Source organism: Schistocerca piceifrons, chromosome 5 (assembly GCF_021461385.2).
Source record: "Schistocerca piceifrons isolate TAMUIC-IGC-003096 chromosome 5, iqSchPice1.1, whole genome shotgun sequence".
Lineage (NCBI taxonomy): Eukaryota > Metazoa > Arthropoda > Insecta > Orthoptera > Acrididae > Schistocerca > Schistocerca piceifrons.
Genome location: NC_060142.1, coordinates 77,839,356 through 77,862,661, shown reverse-complemented (window position 1 = coordinate 77,862,661; position 23,306 = coordinate 77,839,356). Strand labels below are relative to the sequence as shown.

The 23,306-nt window shown below is 47.2% G+C and overlaps 1 protein-coding gene across 1 annotated transcript in view; it reads left to right on the top strand.

The window, feature by feature from the left end:
* The first annotated feature begins 2,539 nt into the window (after nucleotides 1-2,539).
* LOC124798748 (UDP-glucosyltransferase 2-like) overlaps nucleotides 2,540-23,306 on the top strand; it is a 35,660-nt gene continuing 14,893 nt past the window's right edge. Inside the window, exons 1-3 of the mRNA XM_047262276.1 lie at nucleotides 2,540-2,788; nucleotides 8,945-9,265; nucleotides 17,295-17,517. Of these exons, the coding sequence (XP_047118232.1) occupies nucleotides 2,540-2,788; nucleotides 8,945-9,265; nucleotides 17,295-17,517 (793 nt within the window). The remainder of the gene's footprint in view (nucleotides 2,789-8,944; nucleotides 9,266-17,294; nucleotides 17,518-23,306) is intronic.

Genomic DNA, 23,306 nt, shown 5'->3' with positions numbered 1-23,306 from the left:
CACTATGCATTTCTTATGTTTTTCAAAGCACACTTTTTCGCACACCAGTGATGTGCTTTAAAAAAGGCAGTGTATTTTTAATGTGCAGCCGATATTTTTATAGGCCCGTTGGTAGATAATCGACGTGTTGATACTTTTTCTCGATATAACTAAGACATCTAACGACATTTTTGTATCGATATATCGTATTCCCGATATTTTTAAGAATATCAGCAATCCTAGTGTAAACTGTTAGACAAATTATTTCTCCCATATATATTATTTGTCCTTATATATAATTTTAAACAAAAACTGTGTACAAAACAACATGCTGTTATGCTTCGTTCCTCGCCATCGGTTTTACAAAAAAGTGAGTTGTATTTGTGGCTTATCGGCTTATGATTAGGATACTGCAAGAGAATATGAATCGCCCAAAACTTTGTAATCCTGCCCATTCGCAACTAAAAACTATGTGAAATAGTGTCATTGAAGCTACTATTCTTACAGAACCAATAGCTGGAGAGGTCCCTCTCATACCCCTTACACCAATGACCCCAATCTATTTACTCAATCATCTGAAGCGACTTAAATTCCAAATCAAGGTTTCGTTTGCAATAACAATAACAATAAAGAAAGCTCAAGATCAGGGGGAGAGGGAAGAGGACATGGACAAAGAGGGGGGAGGGATGAATGGATATAAGGAGAGGAAATAGGAGATGGAGAGAGATAAGGGGGAGGAGGAGGGTATGGACAAAGAGAAGGGGGAGGAGATGGCGAGAGAGATTTGGAACGAGTTTAGGATCTGTATCCAAATCCTATACATATTTAGCAATTGCGAAGCATTACCGGATTCGCTAATGATTTTACGTTTGTAGCTAGCTGTTGACAGTATGATTCAACACGGGGATGGCGGACATCCCTGGAACAACCGGTTGTCGGTTACACCCTTTCTTTTCGTTTCCTGTTCAACCTGACTGTTAAAACAGCTCAGAAGTAACCGGTTTCTGAGATGACCGATTTTCGGTTTTTTATTGCTATTATGTTCAGTAATAAACGTAGATTTCGAAAAATGAATGTAGAATTATAGTGGGGGTGAAAGAGTAGGAGTTTATGCTCGATACTGGCTTGAGTTTCCTGCAGAAATTGGTCTTATTGTCTCCGGCAAAGAATGCGGTGCTGAAAGCCGCAGAGATAGCGAGAGCGAAAGCCCACAAGTTGATGTCTTCTGTGCATCGCCAATTTTGGATGGTGTCAACTTTTCACACTGAAGCAACCACGATATTAATGGTTCAATTAATACCCCAAGTTTATAGCACGTCAATAAAATTGTGAGTATATCAGTTAAATTTACTTTCTCTTCCAAGGACAATTGTGGATGCCTTCCCCTTATATGACGTAGCAATTTGGTGTGTCTCGTCCCATTTTTAATATGTTAAAGCAAATTAAGTATTGTACTTCATTACTATCGGTCTTTGTATAATACTTCGAAACTACGGGTGGTACCATTGTGCAATCCAACCTATGTACGAGGACAGCAGCAAGTAACCACTGTACACACCAGGTGGGGGCAAGCCCTGCACACTGCTTGCACAGCCATCTAATAGTCCACACCACAGGGGAGTAGATACGTCATTGTCGCTAATGTACTGTACCAATTCTTATGCCATGCGTTTGTTGCTACTTTTTAACTGCAGGCGTTGTTAAAGAAGTTGTGCTGATCGCTTTTCCTGGTTTCAATAATAATGAATTATTTCAAGGCAATTGAAATTTTAGGAGCAAATATTAGTCGTTTTTAAAAAAATATTTTTTACTTGAAAGCCAAAAATGTTTGCAGTGTTGTTATGGCATGTTGATACCCTCGTCTTTTTACCCAGATATTTGTAAAAAATTAGAAAGACCTATTACAACTGAGGCCAAATAAATACCGAAAAATGCCGATTTTCTGGAACTAAAATACCCGTTTTCCCATTCCTAGTTCAATAAACAGAAGTAAAGAAGAAAAGCCAGCTTATATTATGACAATGGTTACTGTTAGTTCACTGAAACTTCCTGGCAGATCAAAACTGTGTGCCGGACCGAGACTCGAACTCGGGACATTTGCCTTTCGCGGGCAAGTACTCTACCAACTGAGCTATCCAAGCACGACTCACGCCCCGTCCTCACAGCTTTACCTCCGCCAGTACCTCGTCTCCTACCTTCCAAACTTCACAGAAGCTCTCCTGCGAACATTGCAGAACTAACACTCCTGAAAGGAAGGATACTGCGGAGACATGGCTTAGCCACAGCCTGGAGGATGTTTCCAGAATGAGATTTTCACTCTGCAGCGGAGTGTGCGCTGATTCGAAACTTCCTGCCAGATCAAAACTGTGTGCCGGACCGAGACTCGAACTCGGGACATTTGCCTTTCGCGGGCAAGTGCTCTACCAACTGAGCTACCCAAGCACGACTCACGCCCCTTCCTCACAGCTTTACTTCTGCAAATACCTCGCCTCCTACCTCCTCCCTTAGTTTTTTTGGATACATTGATTTACTTTGAACTGTGATCATTTTGCAGTTGACCATGGACGCGATCAACATAATACGGACTCCATTCTTCGGGCCCTTCTTAATGAAGTACCTCCTCAGGCACGTGTGCGCGGAAGTGTACGACCTGCCGCAGGTGAAGCGTCTCGCCACCTCCGGGTCACGGTTCGACTTGGTTATCTCGGAGGACTTCCACTACGACTGCGTGGCGGCATTGGCTCACAAGTTCCGAGCGCCCCTGGTCGCCATCAGCTCCAGCATGGCGCTGAACGGCGCGCACGACAGGGTGAGTTCTGCCAACAGTGTGTCTGCAGAGCACTATCCAACAAGTGCTTTTCTTCCTGCTGAGTCGGCACAGTGACACAAGGCATTCGACTGCGTAGATCATGATGTTCTCTTAGAAAAACTGTCGTTTATGGACCTGGTGGCTTTCCACACAGCTGATGTGAATTATACACTACTGGCCATTAAAATTGCTACACCAGGAAAAAATGCAGATGATAAACGGGTATTCAATGGACAAAACTTGAACTGAGATGTGATTACATTTTCACGCAATTTGGGTGCATAAATCCTGAGAAATCAGTGTCCAGAACAACCACCTCTGGCCGTAATAACGGCCTTGACACGCCTGGGCATTGAGTCAAACAGAGCTTGGATGGTGTGTACAGGTACAGCTGCCCATGCAGCTACAACACGATACCACACTTCATCAAGAGTAGTGACTGGCGTATTGTGACGAGCCAGTGGCTCAGCCACCATTGACCAGAGGTTTTCAGTTGGTGACAGATCTGCAGAATGTGCTGGCCAGGGCAGCAGTCGAACATTTTCTGTATCCAGAAAGGCCCGTACAGGGCCTGCAACATGCGGTCGTGAATTATCTTGCTGAAATGTAGGGTTTCGCAGGGATCGAATGAAGGGTAGAACCACGGCTCATAACATATCCGAAATGTAACGTCCACTGTTCAAAGTGCCGTCAATGCGAACAAGAGGTGACCGAGACGTGTAACCAATGGCACCCCATACCATCACGCCGAGTGATACACCAGTATGGCGATGACGAATACATGCTTCCAATGCGCGTTCACGGCGATGTCGCCAAGCACGGATGCGACCATCATGATACTGTAAACAAAACGTGGATTCATCCGAAAAAATGACGTTATGCCATTCGTGCACCCAGGTTCGTCATTGAGTACACCATCGCAGACGCTCCTGTCTGTGATATAGCGTCAAGGGCAACCGCAGCCATGGTCTCCGAGCTGATAGTCCATGCTGCTTCAAACGTCGTCAAACTGTTAGTGCAGATGGTTGTTGTCTTGCAGACGTCCCCTTCTGTTACCTCAGGGATCGAGACGTGGCTGCACGATCCGTTACAGCCACGCGGATAAGATGCCTGTCATCTCGGCTGCTAGTGATACGAGGCCGTTGGGATCTAGCACGGCGTTCCGTATGACCCTCCTGAACCCACCGATTCCATATTCTGCTAACAGTCTTTGGATCTCGACCAACGCGAGCAGCAATGTCGCGATACGCAAACGCAATCGCGATAGGCTACAATCCGACCTTTATCAAAGTCGGAAACGTTATAGTACACATTTCTCCTCCTTACACGAGGCATCACAATAACGTTTGACCATGCAACGCTGGTCAACTGCTGTTTGTGTATGAGAAATCGGTTGGAAACTTTCTTCATGTCAGCAAGTTGTAGGTGTCGCCAGCGGCACCAACCTTGCGTGAATGCTCTGAAAAGCTAATCATTTGCATATCACATCATCTTTTTCTTGTCGGTTAAATTTCGCGTCTGTAGCACATCTTCGTGGCGTAGCAAGTTTAATGGCCAGTAGTGTATATGTCCAGTAGGAGGACTATGTGAGAAACAGGAAGATGTTGTTCATACATTCGTTTCAAAAGTTGTAACCTCCACCACATTGTCTCACGCGTTAATGCTAGTATTTGAAATAAAAATGTAATTACTGGCAATTTATGTAATCATTGTTACAGTTTTACGAGATAATGATGATAATAATAATTATCTTTTGAAAATAATTTAGTTTCAAAACCAAACACTACTAAACCGTTTTTTTATCCCTTAGGTAATTTCGCTTTTCCACTCAGGGGCTGTACCCCTCAGAGGGAGTTGTACAGTGTAAAAATTGTAGATAAAGACAGGGGCTGCAATACATTCAGCAAATAATTGAGGATGTAAGTCGTAAGTGCTTTTTGACATGAGAAGGTGGGCTCAGAAGGGGAACTCATAGTGGGTTGCATCAAACTAGTCAGAATACTAATGGAAAAAAAGGGATACACTTTGTTATAATTCTGCTGTAAGATGGCGATCTGTGGGGAATTTGTTCCAATTTTGCTTTAACCTATCGATAAATGGGGCGATTTCTTACAATTTTGCTATAAAAAGGGCATTTTGTTACAATCTTGTGTAACGGTGGTGATGTATGGGTCAATTTTACTATTTTGCTGCAACATTGCGATGTGTGGAACAAATTATTGCAACTTGGCTGTAATATAGCGATGTATGGAGGGTGAAGTGTAAGATAATCTATACTGTGCGATACCATAAGTTAGCATTATCGGCAGAAGATGGCATTCGTTTTGTATTACAAGAAAAAGTTAATACCCTAGCCTGGAGTTCCCACAGTGTTTGGGTGACTTCGAGCAGAAAGTACACTCTTGCTCATAAATTAAGGATAATTGAAGAATGTGATGCCACACAACGTGGTACTACACAAAACTGGTGCTAATAGCATAGGGACATAGGGAACACACTCGACACAGATCTGTAAGTCCACGGTTTTGGTGATAAGTTGAGAAAACCGTCCCGAAACACATGCGCTACAAAACGCCGCTGTTTCCTGCGCATGTACCGCGACTTTAATATGGGGTATGATCCCCATGCACACGTACACAGGACGCACAATGGGTTGGCATACTCCGGATCAGGTGGCCGAGCAGCTGCTGGGGTATAGCCTCCCATTCTTGCACCAGTGCCGGACCGAGCGAGGTGGCGCAGTGGTTAGACACTGGACTCGCATTCGGGAGGACGACGGTTCAATCCCGCGTCCGGCCATCCTGATTTAGGTTTTCCGTGATTTCCCTAAATCACTCCAGGCAAATGCCGGGATGGTTCCTCTGAAAGGGCACGGCCGACTTCCTTCCCCATCCTTCCCTAATCCGATGAGACCGATGACCACGCTGTCTGGTCTCCTTCCCCAAAAACAACCAACAACCAGTGCCGGTCGGAGCTCCTGAAGTGTCGTAGGGGTTTGAAGACGTGCAGCGACACGAGAGCATCCCAGACGTGCTCGATGGGGTTTAGGTCTGCAGAACAGGCAGGCCACTCCATTCGCCTGATGTCTTCTGTTTCAAGGTACTCCTGCACGATGACAGCTCGGTGGGGCCGTGCGTTATCATCCATCAGGAGGAAGGTGGGACCCATTCCACCCCTGAAAATGCGGACGTACTGCTGCAAACCGACGTCTCGATACACCACACCTGTTATAGTTCCTCTGTCAAAGACATGCAGCGTGTACGTGCACCCATCATAATCCCACCCCACACCATCAAACAACGACCTCCATACAGGTCCCTTTCAAGGACGTTAAGGGGTTGGCATCTGGTTCCTGGTTCACACCAGATGAAAACCCAGTGAGAATCACTGTTCGGACTATATCTGGACTCGTCCGTGAACATAACCTGGGACCACAGTTCCAACGACCATGTACTGTGCTCTCGACACCAAGCTTTACGGGCTCTCCTATGACCAGGGTCAGTTGAATGAACTTTGCAGGTCTACGGGCGAATAAACCATGTCTTCTCAGTCGTCTGTAGACTGTGTGTCTGGAGACAACTGTTACAGTGGCTGTGGTAAGGTCGCGAGCAGGGCTACCTGCAGTACTCCGTGGCCGTCTGCGGGCACTGACGGTGAGATATCGGTCTTCTTGTGGTGTTGTTCACTGTGGACGTCCCATACTGTAGCGGCTGGACATGTTTCCTGTCAGCTAGAATCGTTGCCATAATCGTTGGCCGTGCTACGACCTGCGCTGGTCGACCAGCCTTCAGTCCCACTAGTATATTCTAGCCCTCATAACGTCATAAATATGTGTTCTTTGAGCCATTTTCAACACACAGTCACCATTAGAGCGTCTGAAAACGTCTACACACTTACTCGCTGCACCGTACTGTGACATGCACCAACACACCTCTGCGTATGTGGACCGCTGCCAGCGCCACCGTGCGACGACCGCAGGTCAAATGCACCACACGGTCATAACCCAAGGTGATTTAAACCTGAGCGTTGTTTCACCATGTATCAGCATTATCTTTAATTTATGAGCATGAGTGTAGTTGGAAGTGAGTAGTTGAAAGTGTATCCAACCGCTTTCATATTTATACACTACTGGCCATTAAAATCGCTACACCAAGAAGAAATGCATATGATAAACGGGTATTCATTGGACAAACATATTATACTAGAACTGACATGTGATTACATTTTCACGCAATTTGGGTGCATAAATCCTGAGAAATCAGTACCCAGTACAACCACCTGTGGCTGTAATAACGGCCTTGATACGCCTGGGCATTGAGTCAAACAGAGCTCGGATGGCGTTTAGAGGTACAGCTGCCCATGCATCTTCAACACGATACCACAGTTCATCAAGAGTAGTGACTGGCGTATTGTGACGAGCCAGTTGCTCGGCCACCATTGACCAGACGTTTTCAATTGGTGAGAGATCTGGAGAATGTGCTGGCCAGGGCAGCAGTCGAAAATTTTCTGTATCCAGAAAGGACCGTACAGGACCTGCAACATGCGGTCGTGCATTATCCTGCTGAAATGTAGGGTTCGAAGAGATCGAATGAAGGGTAGAGCCACAGGTCGTAACACATCTGAAATGTAACGTCCACTATTCAAAGTGCCGTCAATGCGAACAAGAGGTGACCGAGACGTGTAACCAATGGCACCCCATACCATCACGCTGGGTGATACACCAGTATGGTGATACCGAATACACGCTTCCAGTGTGCGTTCACCGCCATGTCGCCAAACACGGTTGCGACCATGATGATGCTGTAAACAGAACCTGGAGCCATCCGAGAAAATGACGTTTTGCCATTCGTGCACCCAGGTTCGTCGTTGACTACACCATAGCAGGCGCTCCTGTCTGTGATGCAGCTTCAAGGATAACCGCAGCCATGGTCTCCGAGCTGATAGTCCATCCTGCTGCAAACGTCGTCGAACTGTTCGTGCAGATGGTTGTTGTCTTGCAAACGTCCCCATCTGTTGACTCAGGGATCGAGACGTGGCTGCATGATCCGTTACAGCCATGCGGATAAGATGCCTGTCATCTCGACTGCCAGTGATACGAGACGTTGGGATTCAGCATGGCGTTCCGTATTACCCTCCTGAACCCACCGATTCCATATTCTGTTAACAGTCTTTGGATCTCGACCAACGCGAGCAGCAATGTCGCGATACGATAAACCGCAATCGCGATAGGCTACAATCCGACCTTTATCAAAGTCGGAAACGTTATAGTACACATTTCTCCTCCTTACACGAGGCATCACAATAACGTTTGACCATGCAACGCTGGTCAACTGCTGTTTGTGTATGAGAAATCGGTTGGAAACTTTCTTCATGTCGACACGTTGTAGGTGTCGCCTCCGGCACCAACCTTGCGTGAATGCTCTGAAAAGCTAATCATTTGCATATCACAGCATCTTTTTCTTGTCGGTTAAATTTCACGTCTGTAGCACGTCATCTTCGTGGTGTAGCAATTTTAATGGCCAGTAGTGTATTTGGACCATGTAGTATACACTGTATAACAGCATCAGTTACCATTATCAGCGGAATCCCACGTACCTTGACAGTAAAACTGTACATCTCTCCGGTAATTCGACCTGCTGTGATGCAGTTCATGAACAGCATTCCAGAGGTTGTTTTCCAACAGGATAACTCTCGCCCACATGTGACCGTTGTAACCCAGAATGCTCTACAGCATGTTGTCTTGGCCTGCTCGATCACCAGAACTGTCCCTAATGGAGCACATGTGGGGCAACATCCGACGACAACTCCAGCTTCACCCACAACCAGCACAAACCGTCCCTGGACAGACTAACCAAGTGCAGCAGGTATGGAACTCCATCCCAAAAACAGATATCCGGTACCTGTAAAATAAAATGGACCCACGTCTGCGTGCTTGCATTGAACTTTCTGCTAGTTACATCGTCAGTTAATATGCCAGCATTGCATATTTGTAATTGCTTACCTCGCGCTTACATTAACATGTGATCCTGCAGTGTTAGTCACTTAAATCCGTTGCCTAGACAAATACCAGAAATTTCATTTATCCACATCACTTGTTTTCTGGTGTTGCGATTCTTTTTCCGTCGGTGTATTTAGACCCTGTGCAATGGTCCGCAGGTGGGTAACCCAGAGCACCCCGCCTACACGGAACAGTACACGGTGCCGCTGGCGGCGCCGTTCACGTTCTGGGGCCGGGTGTACGGCACGGTGATGCACGTGTACCTGAGGGCCGTCGACTGGCTGCTGGCGGGCGGGCACGTGGACAGCAAGCTGCGCGAGGCGCTGGGCGCGGACACGCCCCCGCTGGCGCAGGTGCTCCGCAACACCAGCCTGGTGCTGGTCAACAGCCACTGGAGCGTCGACCAGCCCGCTCCCAACGTGCCGGCCTTCGTCGAGGTCGGCGGGCTGCACGTGGAGGAGCCCCAACCCCTGCCGCAGGTGGGTGCTCGACTGTCGATGTTTTTAAAACTATCGGTAATCATATATCAATATTTTAAATACATAAATACTCGTTCTAACTGTATCGAAATAATGAATCGATATATCTACAAGTCAACTAAAAAATATCGATATAACGGCATATAAAAATCTTCTTTCACTTGCGCCTTTGTCCCGCAATGTGCGCAGGGTCGGCGTGGTTACAACGGATTAATTTAAAGGCGTGGCTGGATTCCCTTCCTGCCGCCATCCCATACCCCCTGCTGTGTTGGCAGAAGAGCCAACACCGTGTTGCTAAAGGAGGCAGAAATACACGCGTTAAGCTCACGCAGACTGGCGTGAGGTCTGGAACAGTTAAAGGAGTTAAGTTTAATAAATAAAGTACGAAGCTCTTGGAATACTTAACTTTAATCCATAATTGTAGAACATCGCTCTTGTTTATTCCTTAAATACAATCTCAATGTAATGGCGCCTTGCTAGGTCGTAGCAAATGACGTAGCTGAAGGCTATGCTAACTATCGTCTCGGCAAATGAGAGCGTATTTGTCAGTGTAGCATCGCTAGCAAAGTCGGCTGTACAACTGGGGCGAGTGCTAGTACGTCTCTCTAGACCTGCCGTGTGGTGGCGCTCGGTCTGCTATCACTGACAGTGGCGACACGCGGGTCCGACGTATACTAATGGACCGCGGCCGATTTAAAGGCTACCACCTAGCAAGTGTGGTGTCTGGCGGTGACACCACATTCCTCCCCCGCAAATCGGCGAACGGTTGTGTTATAAGGCTTCCGCCCGCCGTGGGGAGGACCCCATGGTGACGTATGCGACGAGGTGGGGAGCCTAACAACAGGCGAGGCTGTGCCACCCGCACCCTGCCATTCGGTCCGAGGGGAGCTAGGAAACGCCTGAAAACCTAGTCCAGGGTGCACGCCAACATGCGGTGTATGCGCCCGTAAAGAGACAGGAGGGGCCGTAGGGTCGACCTCCATCAGAACGGGGCACCCGACGGGCGAAGACGACATCTGGTCCGGAGCAGGCAAGAGTTCCATGTCGGAGGACAGCTGGTCACGGGAAGCGATCGGCGGCGCGTGACCCAGGGAGGCGCTTGGCGGTTGCAGCGACGCGTCCTCTGTGGGCGTCGCCAGCGGGAGAACAGGCGGCGGCGGCTGCGCGTAGCCATGGGGCAAAATGAAAGGCAGCGTCGGTAACACCTGGGGATGAGGCGAGCCAGTAGATGGGTCCCCAGGGCGCTGACCGGACGGCACCGTCGCTGAAAGCAGACGGGGAGCGGCAGAACCCGTGCGACGACAGAGGCGCAGCTGATTGAGATGCCGACGCACCTCACCAGAGGCCCCCAAAACCAGATACATATCGCGGCCGAGGCAGCGAAGAATGCGCCCTGCGAGCCAACGCCGTGAACCTCGATAGTTGCGATAGAATACAACGTCGCCTGGAGCAAAAACAGGTGGCTGCCGCTGCACAGGAACCTGTTGCGGCGGATGCAGCAAAGACATCAAGGTTCGATGAGGGCGTCCGTGGAGCAACTCAGCCGGTGAGCGGCCATCTCGGGGCTGAGAGCGATACGAAGACAAAAAGAGCAATAACGCGTCCTCCCGAGAAAGCGACTCTTTCAATTTCAACATCTGTGACTTGAAAGTCCGGACCAATCGTTCAGCGGCACCGTTTGACTGAGGCGAAAACGGCGCGGATGTCAGATGTTGAATACCATTGGCCTTGCAGAATGACTGAAATTCTGCGGACATGAATTGTGGGCCATTGTCGGAAACAATAGTCTGTGGAAGACCTTCAGTACAAAAGATAGCGGATAACGCTTGGATGGTGGCAGATGACGTCGTGGAAGACTTCCTGACAACAAAAGGAAAATTACCGAATGAATCTACCACAACCAACCATCGAGCATTCCAGAATGGACCAGCAAAATCGATGTGTAAGCGTTGCCAAGGGGAAGTGGCGTTCGGCCATGCAAAGAATTTCCGCGGTGGGGTGGATTGTTGTTCGGCACACGCCATGCAAGAAGAGCACATATTCGTAATCGCAACATCGATTCCGAACCAAGTACAGTGCTGACGAGCAAGTTGTTTCGTTCGCACTATACCCCAATGTCCTTGGTGGAGAAGCCGTAAAACAGAGGACTGTAACGAACGTGGGACCACGACTCGGGACTGATCATTATCAGAACGCTACAGCAAAACACGACGTCGAACAAAAAGTCTCTCCTTGTGAGCAAAAAATCGGCGAACCAACGGATCCTCGATCCGTGACTTTGACAAGGGCCATTGAGTAGCAACAAAACGCAGAACGGTAGCAAGGACAGGGTCAGCAGCTGTGGCTGAAGCTATACGACGAAAATAGATCGGAAACGATTCGACCACGTCATCGGTTTCCGCATCAATGAACATGCATGCAAGTTCGGAAGAATTGAATACTCTATCCTCAACAACAGGCAAACGGGACAACGCATCGGCGTTTCCGTGCTTAGCAGTGGACCGATACAAGATATTGTAGCGGTACTGCGAGAGGAAAAGAGACCAGCGAATGAATTTCTGCGCTGTACGTGGAGGTACAGGCTTGTTCGGGTGAAAAAGCGATGTCAAAGGTTTGTGGTCCGTGATGATGGTAAATTGACGACCATACAAGAAATCATGAAACTTCGTAACACCAAACACGAGAGCCAAAGCTGCTTTCTCTATCTGTGAATAATTTCTTTGCGCAGATGAGAGCAATTTTGACGCAAAGCCAATAGGGCGATCATGCGAGCCATCTTTGTGTGCAAGCACAGCACCGATCCCGAAATCCGATGCATCTACCATCAACAAAAGGGGTTTCTGGGGATCGAATGGCGTAAGGCAAGTATTTGAAAGCAACGCCGATTTCAACTGGCGAAAGGCGCGTTCGCATTCCGTCGTCCAGACAAACGGAACACCTTTACGGTGTAAACGATGAAGAGGAGCTGAAGTGGAAGAGGCATTGCGCAGAAAGCGATGATAGTAACTCTGTCCTATGAAGAAATTTTGTCTGCATTAGATGCATATTTCAAAGAATCAGTTAATGTGGTTGCAAAAAGGTATACGTTCTTTCGTACAAAACGTACGGCAGGTCAAACTAATCGGGAGTGGGTTGCAACTTTGCAAGGCCTTACCAGGGATTGTGCTTTTGAGTGTGAATGTGGACTCCCTTATTCAGATACTATGGTGCGTGATGCAATTGCACAGAACGTTTCTGATGTTCGTATATGGGAACAAATTTTTAAACTAGTCAATCCCTCCCTTCAACAAGTGATAGACATATTGGATAGGCAAGACACTCTTGACTTTGCTCAGGACTCATTTGCAACTTCGCCCGCTGTGTGTCACATTAACTGGCCCGCCGGGCGAGCTGCACGGAATGGTAAACAGCCCTCACGCACGTCCGCGCACCCACGTGTCCCGCGCAAGCATGCAAATGCAGTGAAATCATGCCCGCGGTGTGCTACTAGACATTCGCGTGAAAATTGCCCGTCACGCCAAGCTATTTGCTTTTTCTATAATAAAAAAGGACATGTTCAGAGTGTTTGCCAGAAAAAGCTCAGATCGGACACTCACAACGATTCCAGGCCCTTTGCTTCGCGCCGGAACCGAACCAAGAATACTCAGGCTCGTGAACCTTCGCCCATGAACATTCATGTAGTTAATTCCACTCCGCCCAGTGCCACTCTCTCTAACGGTGACTGTGTTCGTCCCACAAAAAGTGTGCGTCGACGTCGATGGAAATCCCATCCTCATCGCCACTTGTTATATTGCTAGAGGAGGCCGAAATGCACGCTATAAGCTCACGCAGGATGGCGTGCGGTCTGAAACAGGATACGTAATGAATGCTATAAAGAAAAGTATGTAGCTTCTGGAATACCTAACTTTAATCCATCATTTGTATACATCGTTCTTGATGAGACATGCTTCATACGATAACTATCAATTGCTATGGCGCCTTGCTAGGTCGTAGCCATTGACTTAGCTGAAGGCTATTCTAACTATCTTCTCTGCAAATAAACGAGGCTTCGTCAGTGTTGCATTGCTAGCTAAGTCGTCCGTACAACTGGGGCGAGTGCTAGTAAGTCTCTCGAGACCTGCCGTGTGGTGGCGCTCGGTCTGCGATCACTGACAGTGGCGACACGCGGGTCCAACGTATACTAATGGACCGCGGCCGATTGAAAGGCTACTACCTAGCAAGTGTGGTGTCTGGCAGTGACACCACACCCCCCAGTATGGAATCAGTGAACCTCAACTGTCTGCGTTTAGTATAAACCATGACATATTTCGTAAGTGGTATAAATGTCTGCGGGTCGTGTAACTGAGGCGGGATGTGGGGACCAGCCCGATATTCACCTATCAGGATGTGGAAAACCGCCTAAAAACCACATCAAGGCTGGCCGACATACCGGCCCACGTCGTTAATCCGCCGGGCAGATTCTATCCGGGGCCGGTGCACCTACCGGAGTCCAGGAAGCAGCACATTAGCGCTCTGAGCTAACCTGGCGGGTATAACGGCATTTAAAAATATTGGCTCAATATTGTAAATATACTCCCGCTTTTAGAGCTGTATTTTTAAGTATTGATTTATTATTAGGTATTCTGTACATCAACAAGCTAGCAACCTGCCTATGCCCCTTACAGCTAGAATTGAATGGAAAATGATCCACATTCACGCTTAGTGATAACCACTTTGCTAACAATGGTAACTGCATGTAAACGGCATAATAAAAAGTGTCCGATGGGTCCGTCTTCTGGTTTCGTCACATAACGGATTTGTCCGGAACACTTCATTCCGTTTCCAGTCCGCAGCTCATGGCCTCGCGGTCGCGTACTGGCTTCGCAAGCACGGAGTCCCGGGTTCGATTCCCGGCAGGGCCAAGAATTTTCACCTGCCTCAAGATGGCCAGGTGTTTTTGTTGTCCTCATCATTTCGTCATCATTCATGAAAGTGGCGAGATTGGACTGAGCATCAGTTGGGAATTTGTACGGGCGCTGATAACCACGCAGTTGAGCGCCCCACACACATAACATAATCATCATTCTACTTCTGTGTTTTTTTTTTCATTTCTGCCAATGCCAGTGACCCAGCAGTTTTAGTGTCAACATTGCATGGTGAAGCTAAATGTTGTAGTTTCCGTAGGTAGCGCCAAGCGCCGATTACGTCTTTTCCCCTCACACACCGGCCGCGGTGGTCTCGCGGTTCTAGTCGCTCAGTCCGGAACCGCGCGACTGCTACGGTCGCAGGTTCGAATCCTGCCTCGGGCATGGATGTGTGTGATGTCCTTAGGTTGGTTAGGTTTAAGTAGTTCTAAGTTCTAGGGGACTGCTGACCACAGATGTTAAGTCCCATAGTGCTCAGAGCCATTTGAAACCCTCACACGTCTCCTAATACTACTACTATCGCTTGCGCCTTTGTCCCGCATTTTGCGCGGTGTTGTTGTGGTTAAATCGGATTTGGCAAGTTAATGTGAAGGGGTGGCCGGATGCCCGTCCTGCCGCCACCCCGTAACCCCCAGGATGGAATCAGAGTACCCATCTGTCTGCATCGAGTTTAAATTATGGAAAAGTGCGGATGTGTTTCAAATATCGGTGAGTCGTGCAACTGAGGCGGGACGTGGGGACCGGCCCGGAATTCACCTAGAGGGATGTGGAAAACCGCCTAAAACCCACATTCAGGCTGGCCAGCACACCGGCCCTCGTCGTTAATCCGGCGGATGGATTCGATCTGGGGCCAGCAAGCCTACCCGAGTCCAGGAAGCAGCGCATTAGCGCTCTCGGCTAACCTGGCGGGTCTTCGCCTCACATGTCTCCATCCACCGCAAAAATCCAGTCTTGCCATTTAGACTTCTGTTCGTCATTTTCAGCAACTGTTCTTGAAGAATGACGATGCGAAGAAATAGCGCATTACATGCCTTGAAAATTGTTTTTTAACGGAACTGGTGTGCTATTTCTTTACATCGGATATCTTGTTATTCCATTCACGCTATCACCCCTTCCCCCCCCCCCCCCCCCCCCACCACCACCACCACCACTGCAATCGTCCTTCTTCTTTTGTGCCACATATACTGGCTTCACACAGTCAAAGAGGAATATCCGACGTGAAGGCTCAAGAAGTAGTAAGACTCCTTCAGACAGTGAAAGTAAAATTATATTCTACTACTATTCAAAATAAGAACTTCAATATCACATTAAATAAAAATATCGGCACTCGATATTGCCATTTCGACATCGATATATCGGTGGATAATATATCGTCGGTATATATCGATATTTTATCAACAACCCTACTCGGTGTAGCTGCGTGTAAATAGATGTGCCACTTCCTTTCACATCAGTAAGAACTTTTTTTAATACTAAAACGAAAATAACACAATGAGTCATAAATAGACTTTGACACGCAATTTACTTAATGCACCATGACACCCTCCCCAACCTCGACAACATCAAATGGTATAGCCAGTTGGATTGACCTGGTAATGTCTCTGCTTTAGACTCTTGAGGACAACAGTCCAATAAACTCCATCTTGGTTGATACCTAAGTCCTTTATCCTTTAATTTTTCCAAATATGTTGGGGCAGGACGTCTTCTTGGGGATGGATGGCGTTGCCTTTTCTGATCTTCCAACTTTTACGAGTGTTGGAACTTCCCAAGTTTCCAAAAGTCTCAGTTTGAGCTTGAATTCTTTTACTGAACTAGTTGACTTAAGGACTCAATCCGTCTCGGTAATGTAGTAAGTCCGCTTCCCACGAGAAAGTGCGCAGGTGTGAGCCCATCAGTCTGGGAGTTAGGTCTAGAGTTGACTGCGTCTTCGTTACTTAGAAGAATAATTTGAAGTCTCTCCTCATCCAGACTGATTTCCCCGAGTACTTTACGAATGTATTGTTTTAATGAACCAACCGTTCTTTGCAACCACCCCTGCCCTCTTCCAACCAAGCCTCACGGAAAGCGATGAACTTCCAGGCAATACTTTTTTGGGCGACGTGCTGGTGGTTTCGATCACATGTAAAGGTTGAACTTCCAATATTTTTCGGATAGCCGCCTGGAAGGTATTATAGTTTTCACTTTAAACTGTATGCGGGACGTCTCATCTGCTAACAAATCTTTGCATTGCTAATAAAAATTTATATGCTGTGGGTGCAGCAACGAGCTCGGGGATCATGGCTCTGGTTACTGCACAGATAAACTGAACGATGTAACAGTTGGTAGCAAGGGACTAAGGATCCTGCAAAATCGATTCCACGGACTTTTGATGGTTTCTGTGCCGTCTTCCCTGTGTAGGCATTAGGAGTTTCGTGTAAGCACTGGTTTAGAGTTTTAAGTTTTGAAACGTTGGGCACTGGTAGGTTCTCCATTAACGCTGTAACTTCCAGGAGGAGGCAATCTGTCTGCACTGATTTGATCCATAAGGCGCGAGGTGCTGTCATTTCTTCTCTAGTAAATTCTCCCTGGAGATTCTTTCTGTTCAAGTCTCGCTCGCAAGAGAGGAACGTATTCTGTGGTTCCAGAATGAGATTTTCACTCTGCAGCGGAGTGTGGGCTGATATGAAACTTCCTGGCAGATTAAAACTGTGTGCCGGACTGAGATTCGAACTCGGGACCTTTGCCTTTCGCGGGCAAGTGCATTTTTCCGCGTAAGGCAAAGGTCCCGAGTTCGAGTCTCGGTCCGGCACACACTTTTATTCTGTGGTTCGTGAAAGTTTACATGTTTCGGCACCAGAATGTTAAGTAGAGCGCCAAGTAAATAAGTAAGGCGCCTCGTTTGCTTTCACACCTACAAGAACATTTATTTGTGCCAAGGAGAACTAGAAACCGTGAGTCACACGAAGATGTTACGATACATAATTAGACTCAATGCGCTGCGATAGTGCGTACAGCTGAGCCAATCTTACTTTCCTGTTACGCTGCAGCCCACGTCTGTTTGAATCTGTTTACTGCATTTACGCCTAGGTCTTCCCTTACAACTGGGAGTAATTTTTTCTTAATTCGTTTCCATTTCTCTTACCCAGGATCTGCAGAGTTTCATGGACAACAGTCCTGCTGGAGTGATCTACTTCAGTTTTGGGTCCATGGTGAAGACTGACGACATGCCAGAGGAGAAGCTTAAGGCAATTATCGACACTTTTGCGTCAGTGCCGCAGAACGTACTGTGGAAAGTCGACCCGTCCTCTCTGCCACAGCTGCCGCCCAATGTGCGTGCTCAGAAGTGGATGCCTCAGAACGACGTCCTCCGTAAGTAGCCACCACAAAGTCGCCGTCGTGTTCCCCATATTTTTTGGTGTAGAGCTCATGACCGACAATAGCAAACCATCACTGACTACAATCTTGATTTTGGGAAACATTCTTCTTTACTCAGGTAACGAATAACTTTCTTTACACCAACGCTGTTATAATGGACGCTCAAGTTATCCGTGTCGCAGACTCTAATTTCCCATTTGTAGTGACTGCTACATCGATTCATCACAGCTGTGTATGATAAAGTGATGTCTTTTGTCTGGGGTATATTTGATAATTATAATCGTATATAAACTCACTTGAGGGCGAATTTTCAAATAAATAATAAATAAAAGGATTATATGCGACAGCTGCAGAAAGGTAAACAGAGTTTAGAGTGGCGGATAAATCAGCAGTAGAAGATTTATGCACTGGAATCAGAAAACGACGAAATTCGTTTCTCTGACTCTGTGGTTAGGACGAGATCTAATAACTACGCTAGGATGTACAAAGAGGCCATAGAAATTCAAAAGCACAAAAACCACTTTAATAGAAACGAAATAGGATTGAAATTAGACAAGTTGTGGGACTTCTTCGCTACAGGTTCCATAACATACGTCGGCGCACCTCTTCAATCTTAGGCAGCGGCCTGATAACATTACCAACCGACCGTTGCATGGATACATGCAGTGATCAGCCGGAACCTTATGACCATCGACCTACTATGGGCGATAGCAGCGTCACCAAGTGAGGAATGACTGCTAGTCAGACACACGCACAGTGCATCTAATATCAGTGAGCGTGTTGTCCGGAAATAGGGAAAGCGCGCGATCTGTCTGACAAGGGAACCTCCCCATCGCACCCCTCTCAGATTTAGTTATAAGTCGGCACAGTGGATAGGCCTTGAAAAACTGAACACAGATCAATCGAGAAAACAGGAAGAAGTTGTGTGGAACTATGAAAAAAATTAGTAAAATATACAAACTGAGTAGTCCATGCGAAGATATGCAACATCAAGGAGACTGGGAGTCAAGGAGCGCCGTGGTCTCTTGGTTAGCGAGAGCAGCTACGGAACGAGGGATCCTAGGTTCAAGTCTTCCCTCGAGTGAAAAGTTTAATTTTTTATTTTCAGTTTATGTGACAAACTCTTATGTTTTCATCACTTTTTTGGGAGTGATTATCACATCCACAAGAAAACCTAAATCGGGCAAGGTAGAAGAGTCTTTTTACCCATTCGCTAAGTGTACAAGTTAGGTGGGTCGACATCATATTCCTGTCATGTGACGCACATGCCGTCACCAGTGTCGTATAGAGTATATCAGACTTGTTTTACCGTGGAGGAATCGGTTGACCTATGACCTTGCTATCAAACGTTTTCGGTTCCCATTGGAGAGGCACGTTCTTTCGTCTACAAATCGCACGGTTTTGCGGTGCGGTCGCAAAACACAGACACTAAACTTATTGCAGTGAACAGAGACGTCAATGAACCAACGGACAGATCATAACTTTGCGAAAATAAAGAAAGTAAAATTTTCAGGCGAGGGAAGACGTGAACCAAGGACCTCTCGTTCTGCAGCTACTCAAGCTAACCACGGGACCACGGCGCTCCTGAGCTCACATTCTCCTTGATGTTGCCTATCTTGCGCATGGACTACTCAGTTTGTACATTTTACTAATTTTTTTCACTGTTCCACACAACTTCTTCCTGTTTTCTCGCTTGATTTGTGTTCAATTTTTCAAGGCCTATCCACTGTGCCAACTTAGAACTAAATCTGAGGGGGGTGCGATGGGGAGGTTCCCTTGTGAGTTTGACCGATGGTACATTTTGATGGCCCGGAGGCTCCCCACGACCATTTCGAAAACTGCACAGCTTGTCGGGTGTTCGAGGAATGGTGTGGTGTCTTCACCACGTGGCGAAACCGAAGAAAAATCATATCCAGAAGTCTTGAAGATTGGCGGCCTCCGCTCATTACAGATGTACGTCGTACGCTGGTCAGACTGGTAAAACAAGACAGGCGGCGAACTGTGGCGCAGTTAATATCAGACTTTAGAGCTGGGAAGAGTACAGGTGTGTCTGAACATAAAGCCAGCTAACACTCCTAACGACGGCCCTCGGCAGCCGACGACCCATGCATGTGCCAATGTTAACACCACGATACCGGCAAATCACGCTTGAAGTGGGCACGTGGTCATCGGCACTGGACGTTGGCGCAGTGGCAGATCATTGCACGGTCTGATGAATCCCGATACCTTCTTCATCATGCCAATTGGAGGACGCGAATCCGTCGTCTTCCAGGGGAACAGCTCCTTGACACCTATACTATGGGACGGAGATAAGCTGGCGGCAGCTCCATTATTCTCTGGGAAACATTCACGTGGGCATCCATCGGTCCAGCGGAGCTCGTGCAAGGCGCCACGACAGCCAAGGAGTATCGTACGCTCGCTGCAGACCACGTACACTACTTGATGTCGATCACGTTTCCCGACAGCAACGGCATTTTCCAACAAGATAATGTGCCACATCACAAGGCCAGGAGTGTGATGGAGTGGTTCGAGGAACACAGTGGCGAGTTCCAATTAGTGTGCTGGCCCTCCCAATTCCCCAGATCTGAACTCGGTAAAACACATCTTGGATGTGATTGAGTGTGGCATCAGAACTCATCGCCCCCTCCGCGCAATTTATGGGAATTAGGTGACTCATGTGTGCTGGTGTTGAGCCAGCTACCTCCAGAGACCTACCAAGGTCTCATTGCCTCCATGCCATGGCGCGTCGCAGCTGTTATTTGTGCGAAAGGTGAACATATGCTCTATTGTGTAGGTGATCGGTGTATAAACAGTTCGGCTTACTGGGAAAGCCTTTAATGATGTCTCCAGCAAGGGAAGACAAAACGTAAAGCAAAGAATTATGGGGGTAACGGCCTTGCCGCAGTGGATACACCGGTTCGCATGAGATCACCGAAGTTAAGCGCTGACAGGTGTGGCCGGCACTTGGATGGGTGACCATCCAGCCGCCATGCGCTTTTGCCATTTTTCGGGGTGCACTAAGCCTCGTGATGCCAATTGAGGAGCTACTCGACCGAATAGTAGCAACTCTGGTCAAAGAAAACCATCGTACCTGGGCGAGCGGTGTGCTGACCACACGCCCCTCCTATCCGCATCCTCAACTGAGGATGACACGGCGGTCGGATGGTACCGATGTGCCACTTGTGGCCTGAAGACGGAGTGCAGAGAATTATGCCTTGAACCACGACGTAATGCCATAAGACTAATATCAGCAGTAGCATAGTTAATTGTGTTGTCAGCCAGTCATTTTTGGCAACGAATGACTTATGCCCTGCGAAAATTTTCGTTGGGCAAACTTTCACGCTACTGAATAATAAAGAGGCGGTGGCTTTCTTCCCTCTGCAGTAACTACCAACGTGACACTGAAGAAAAATTTCCAAGCCAAGCTCGCTAAAAAAGCATTTTATTAGAAATTTCTCCTTAGAAAAATTAGGAATGATAGTGCTGGAAAACTCTTACATTATTTGATACAGGAACTCCTGAGCAAAACTGAACGTATTCAGACATTTCTCTCTTTATTTATTCTGATTATCACTAAACTGGCACACAATATTTTTAGCGCAACGCAATCTGACTTTCAACAATCCCCACAAAAGAATGGCCCTGACTAACAATAACCTATACCTTTCATGAATCACTTACCTCACAAAAATCTTCGTTACTCGAACTACTGCAATACAGCGAGCGCCTATACTGCCAGCTAAATAAAAGATTCTAACTACTGAAGGCACTAACTACTGATAGGCATAGTTAGCAAATGAAAGATTTTGATAGAGAACAAACGATGTATTTACCTTAATAATGTTCAAAAGTCATCATATATATATATATATATATATCAATTCATGACATCCATCTTTACAAATTTCCTTTTTCTGGCGGACACACGTCCAGATCGTCCGCTTATAGAAACTTCTCACAACTCTGACATCTCTCTCTCTACATCCACCACTTCTGGCGGCTTACCTCCAACTGCCCAACGCTACGCGCTATTCACATCCAACTCCCAACACTACACAAGCGAATATTCCAACAATGAGTCCAACCAGCCACAGACTGCACATAGCACAGCCAGCGATTTTCATACAGAGCGCTACGTGGCGTTACCAACATAAAAACCTAAACAGCCTACTTGAATATTAAATGACCGCTTTCGACAGCCATGCCGCCGTCATCTGATGTAATGCTTTCTAGAGCAACTGATTCTCGTTTGCAGTTGTTTGTAATCTTATTCGTTTCGCCGCTTTATACTCCACGTGAGGTATTATTGCTCGACATATCCCAAAAGACGGACATCTCTGCCTGGCGTAGAAGATAAGAATGCCACTGCCACATCTGGATTAAGTGCATCTGGAAGTTGACAGTTTCCTCGGTTAAATCTTCTGGCAATCTCTGTGTTAATGAAGTACTTCGTCGGATAAAGAGGTCTTTTCACGCTTAAAGCGCGGCAATAAACAGTACTATCACAGAATTCTGCCTCTTGTGTGCTTAAAGTCTTCACAGTTACTAACGCCTTAAACTGGAATATACCCTGGGAGATAGGTATCCTATCTTTCCTTTTATACTGTACAAAGTGTAACGTACCATTTCCTGCTCGCCGCGCGGTATTAGCCGAGCGGTATAGGGCGCTGCAGTCATGCACTGAGCGGCTGGTCCCGGCGGAGGTTCGAGTCCCCCCTCGGGCATGGGTGTGTGTGTTTGTCCATAGGATAATTTAGGTTAAGTAGTGTGTAAGCTTAGGGACTGCTTAGCAATTAAGTCCCATAAGATTTCACACACATTGGAACATTTTTTGATTTGCTGCTCCCGGCATGTGTGCTAGCCTTATTCGCTATTGTAGTAGCCTCTGCCTTTTTTCTGGCTGCAGAGGGAAGGGGGCTTCCCGTAATCCTCCTAAATGGGTTTTGGTCGGAGTCAAACAGACGGATTTTAAGTGCAAGCAATTTCCCCATGACGATTGGTTTTTGCTGACAAACATTGCACGAAACTTCTTAAAGTCCTGCCGGGAAGTGCCGCCTTTGCAGAAGCGCTGTAAAATTAGTAGGAAGTGGTCATATCTAAATTCCTCCCCTGATTACGGTTAGCTGAAAGGCCTATAAGTTAAATAATTTCGTAGAGCGTTTTTTGAGGCCACGAAATCGAGCAAACGCTCGATAGCCCCAGAGGGGTGTAGAAGTCATGTGGTCTGTGAGAGGAGGTGATGTTTTCGTTGTGTACTTCTAAAGTTGGGAATAGGTGATCCCTCATGACCAATCAACGTTCTTATTGCAGTACACAAGATTCATAAACTCCGTAGTCTGATTCCGGGTGTGAGCGTGAATTTCTACTGAACCACTTCGCTGTCTTTTCATGGCGAGGTTTGCGGATTAGTGAGTGTGGACACATTCGGTAAACAGAGTGTCCCGAGAACAGAGCGTGGAACCACTCCCCAGCTGGTGGCGGTGCTGGACAGAAGTCACGGACGAGATTAAGGTTAGCTCAAGTGTTGCGGTAGCGTTCTTGCTTCCCGCGCCCGGGTTCCCGGGTTCGATTCACGGCGGGGTCAGGAATTTTCTCTGCCTCGTGATGACTGGGTGTTGTGTGATGTCCTTAGGTTAGTTAGGTTTAAGTAGTTCTAAGTTCTAGGGGACTGATGACCATAGGTGTTAAGTCCCATAGTGCTCAGAGCCATTTGAACCATTTTTAGCACATGTGTCCTCAGAGTCTTTAGTGGTGGCATGCTTCAATAAAATCTTCTCGGTTTA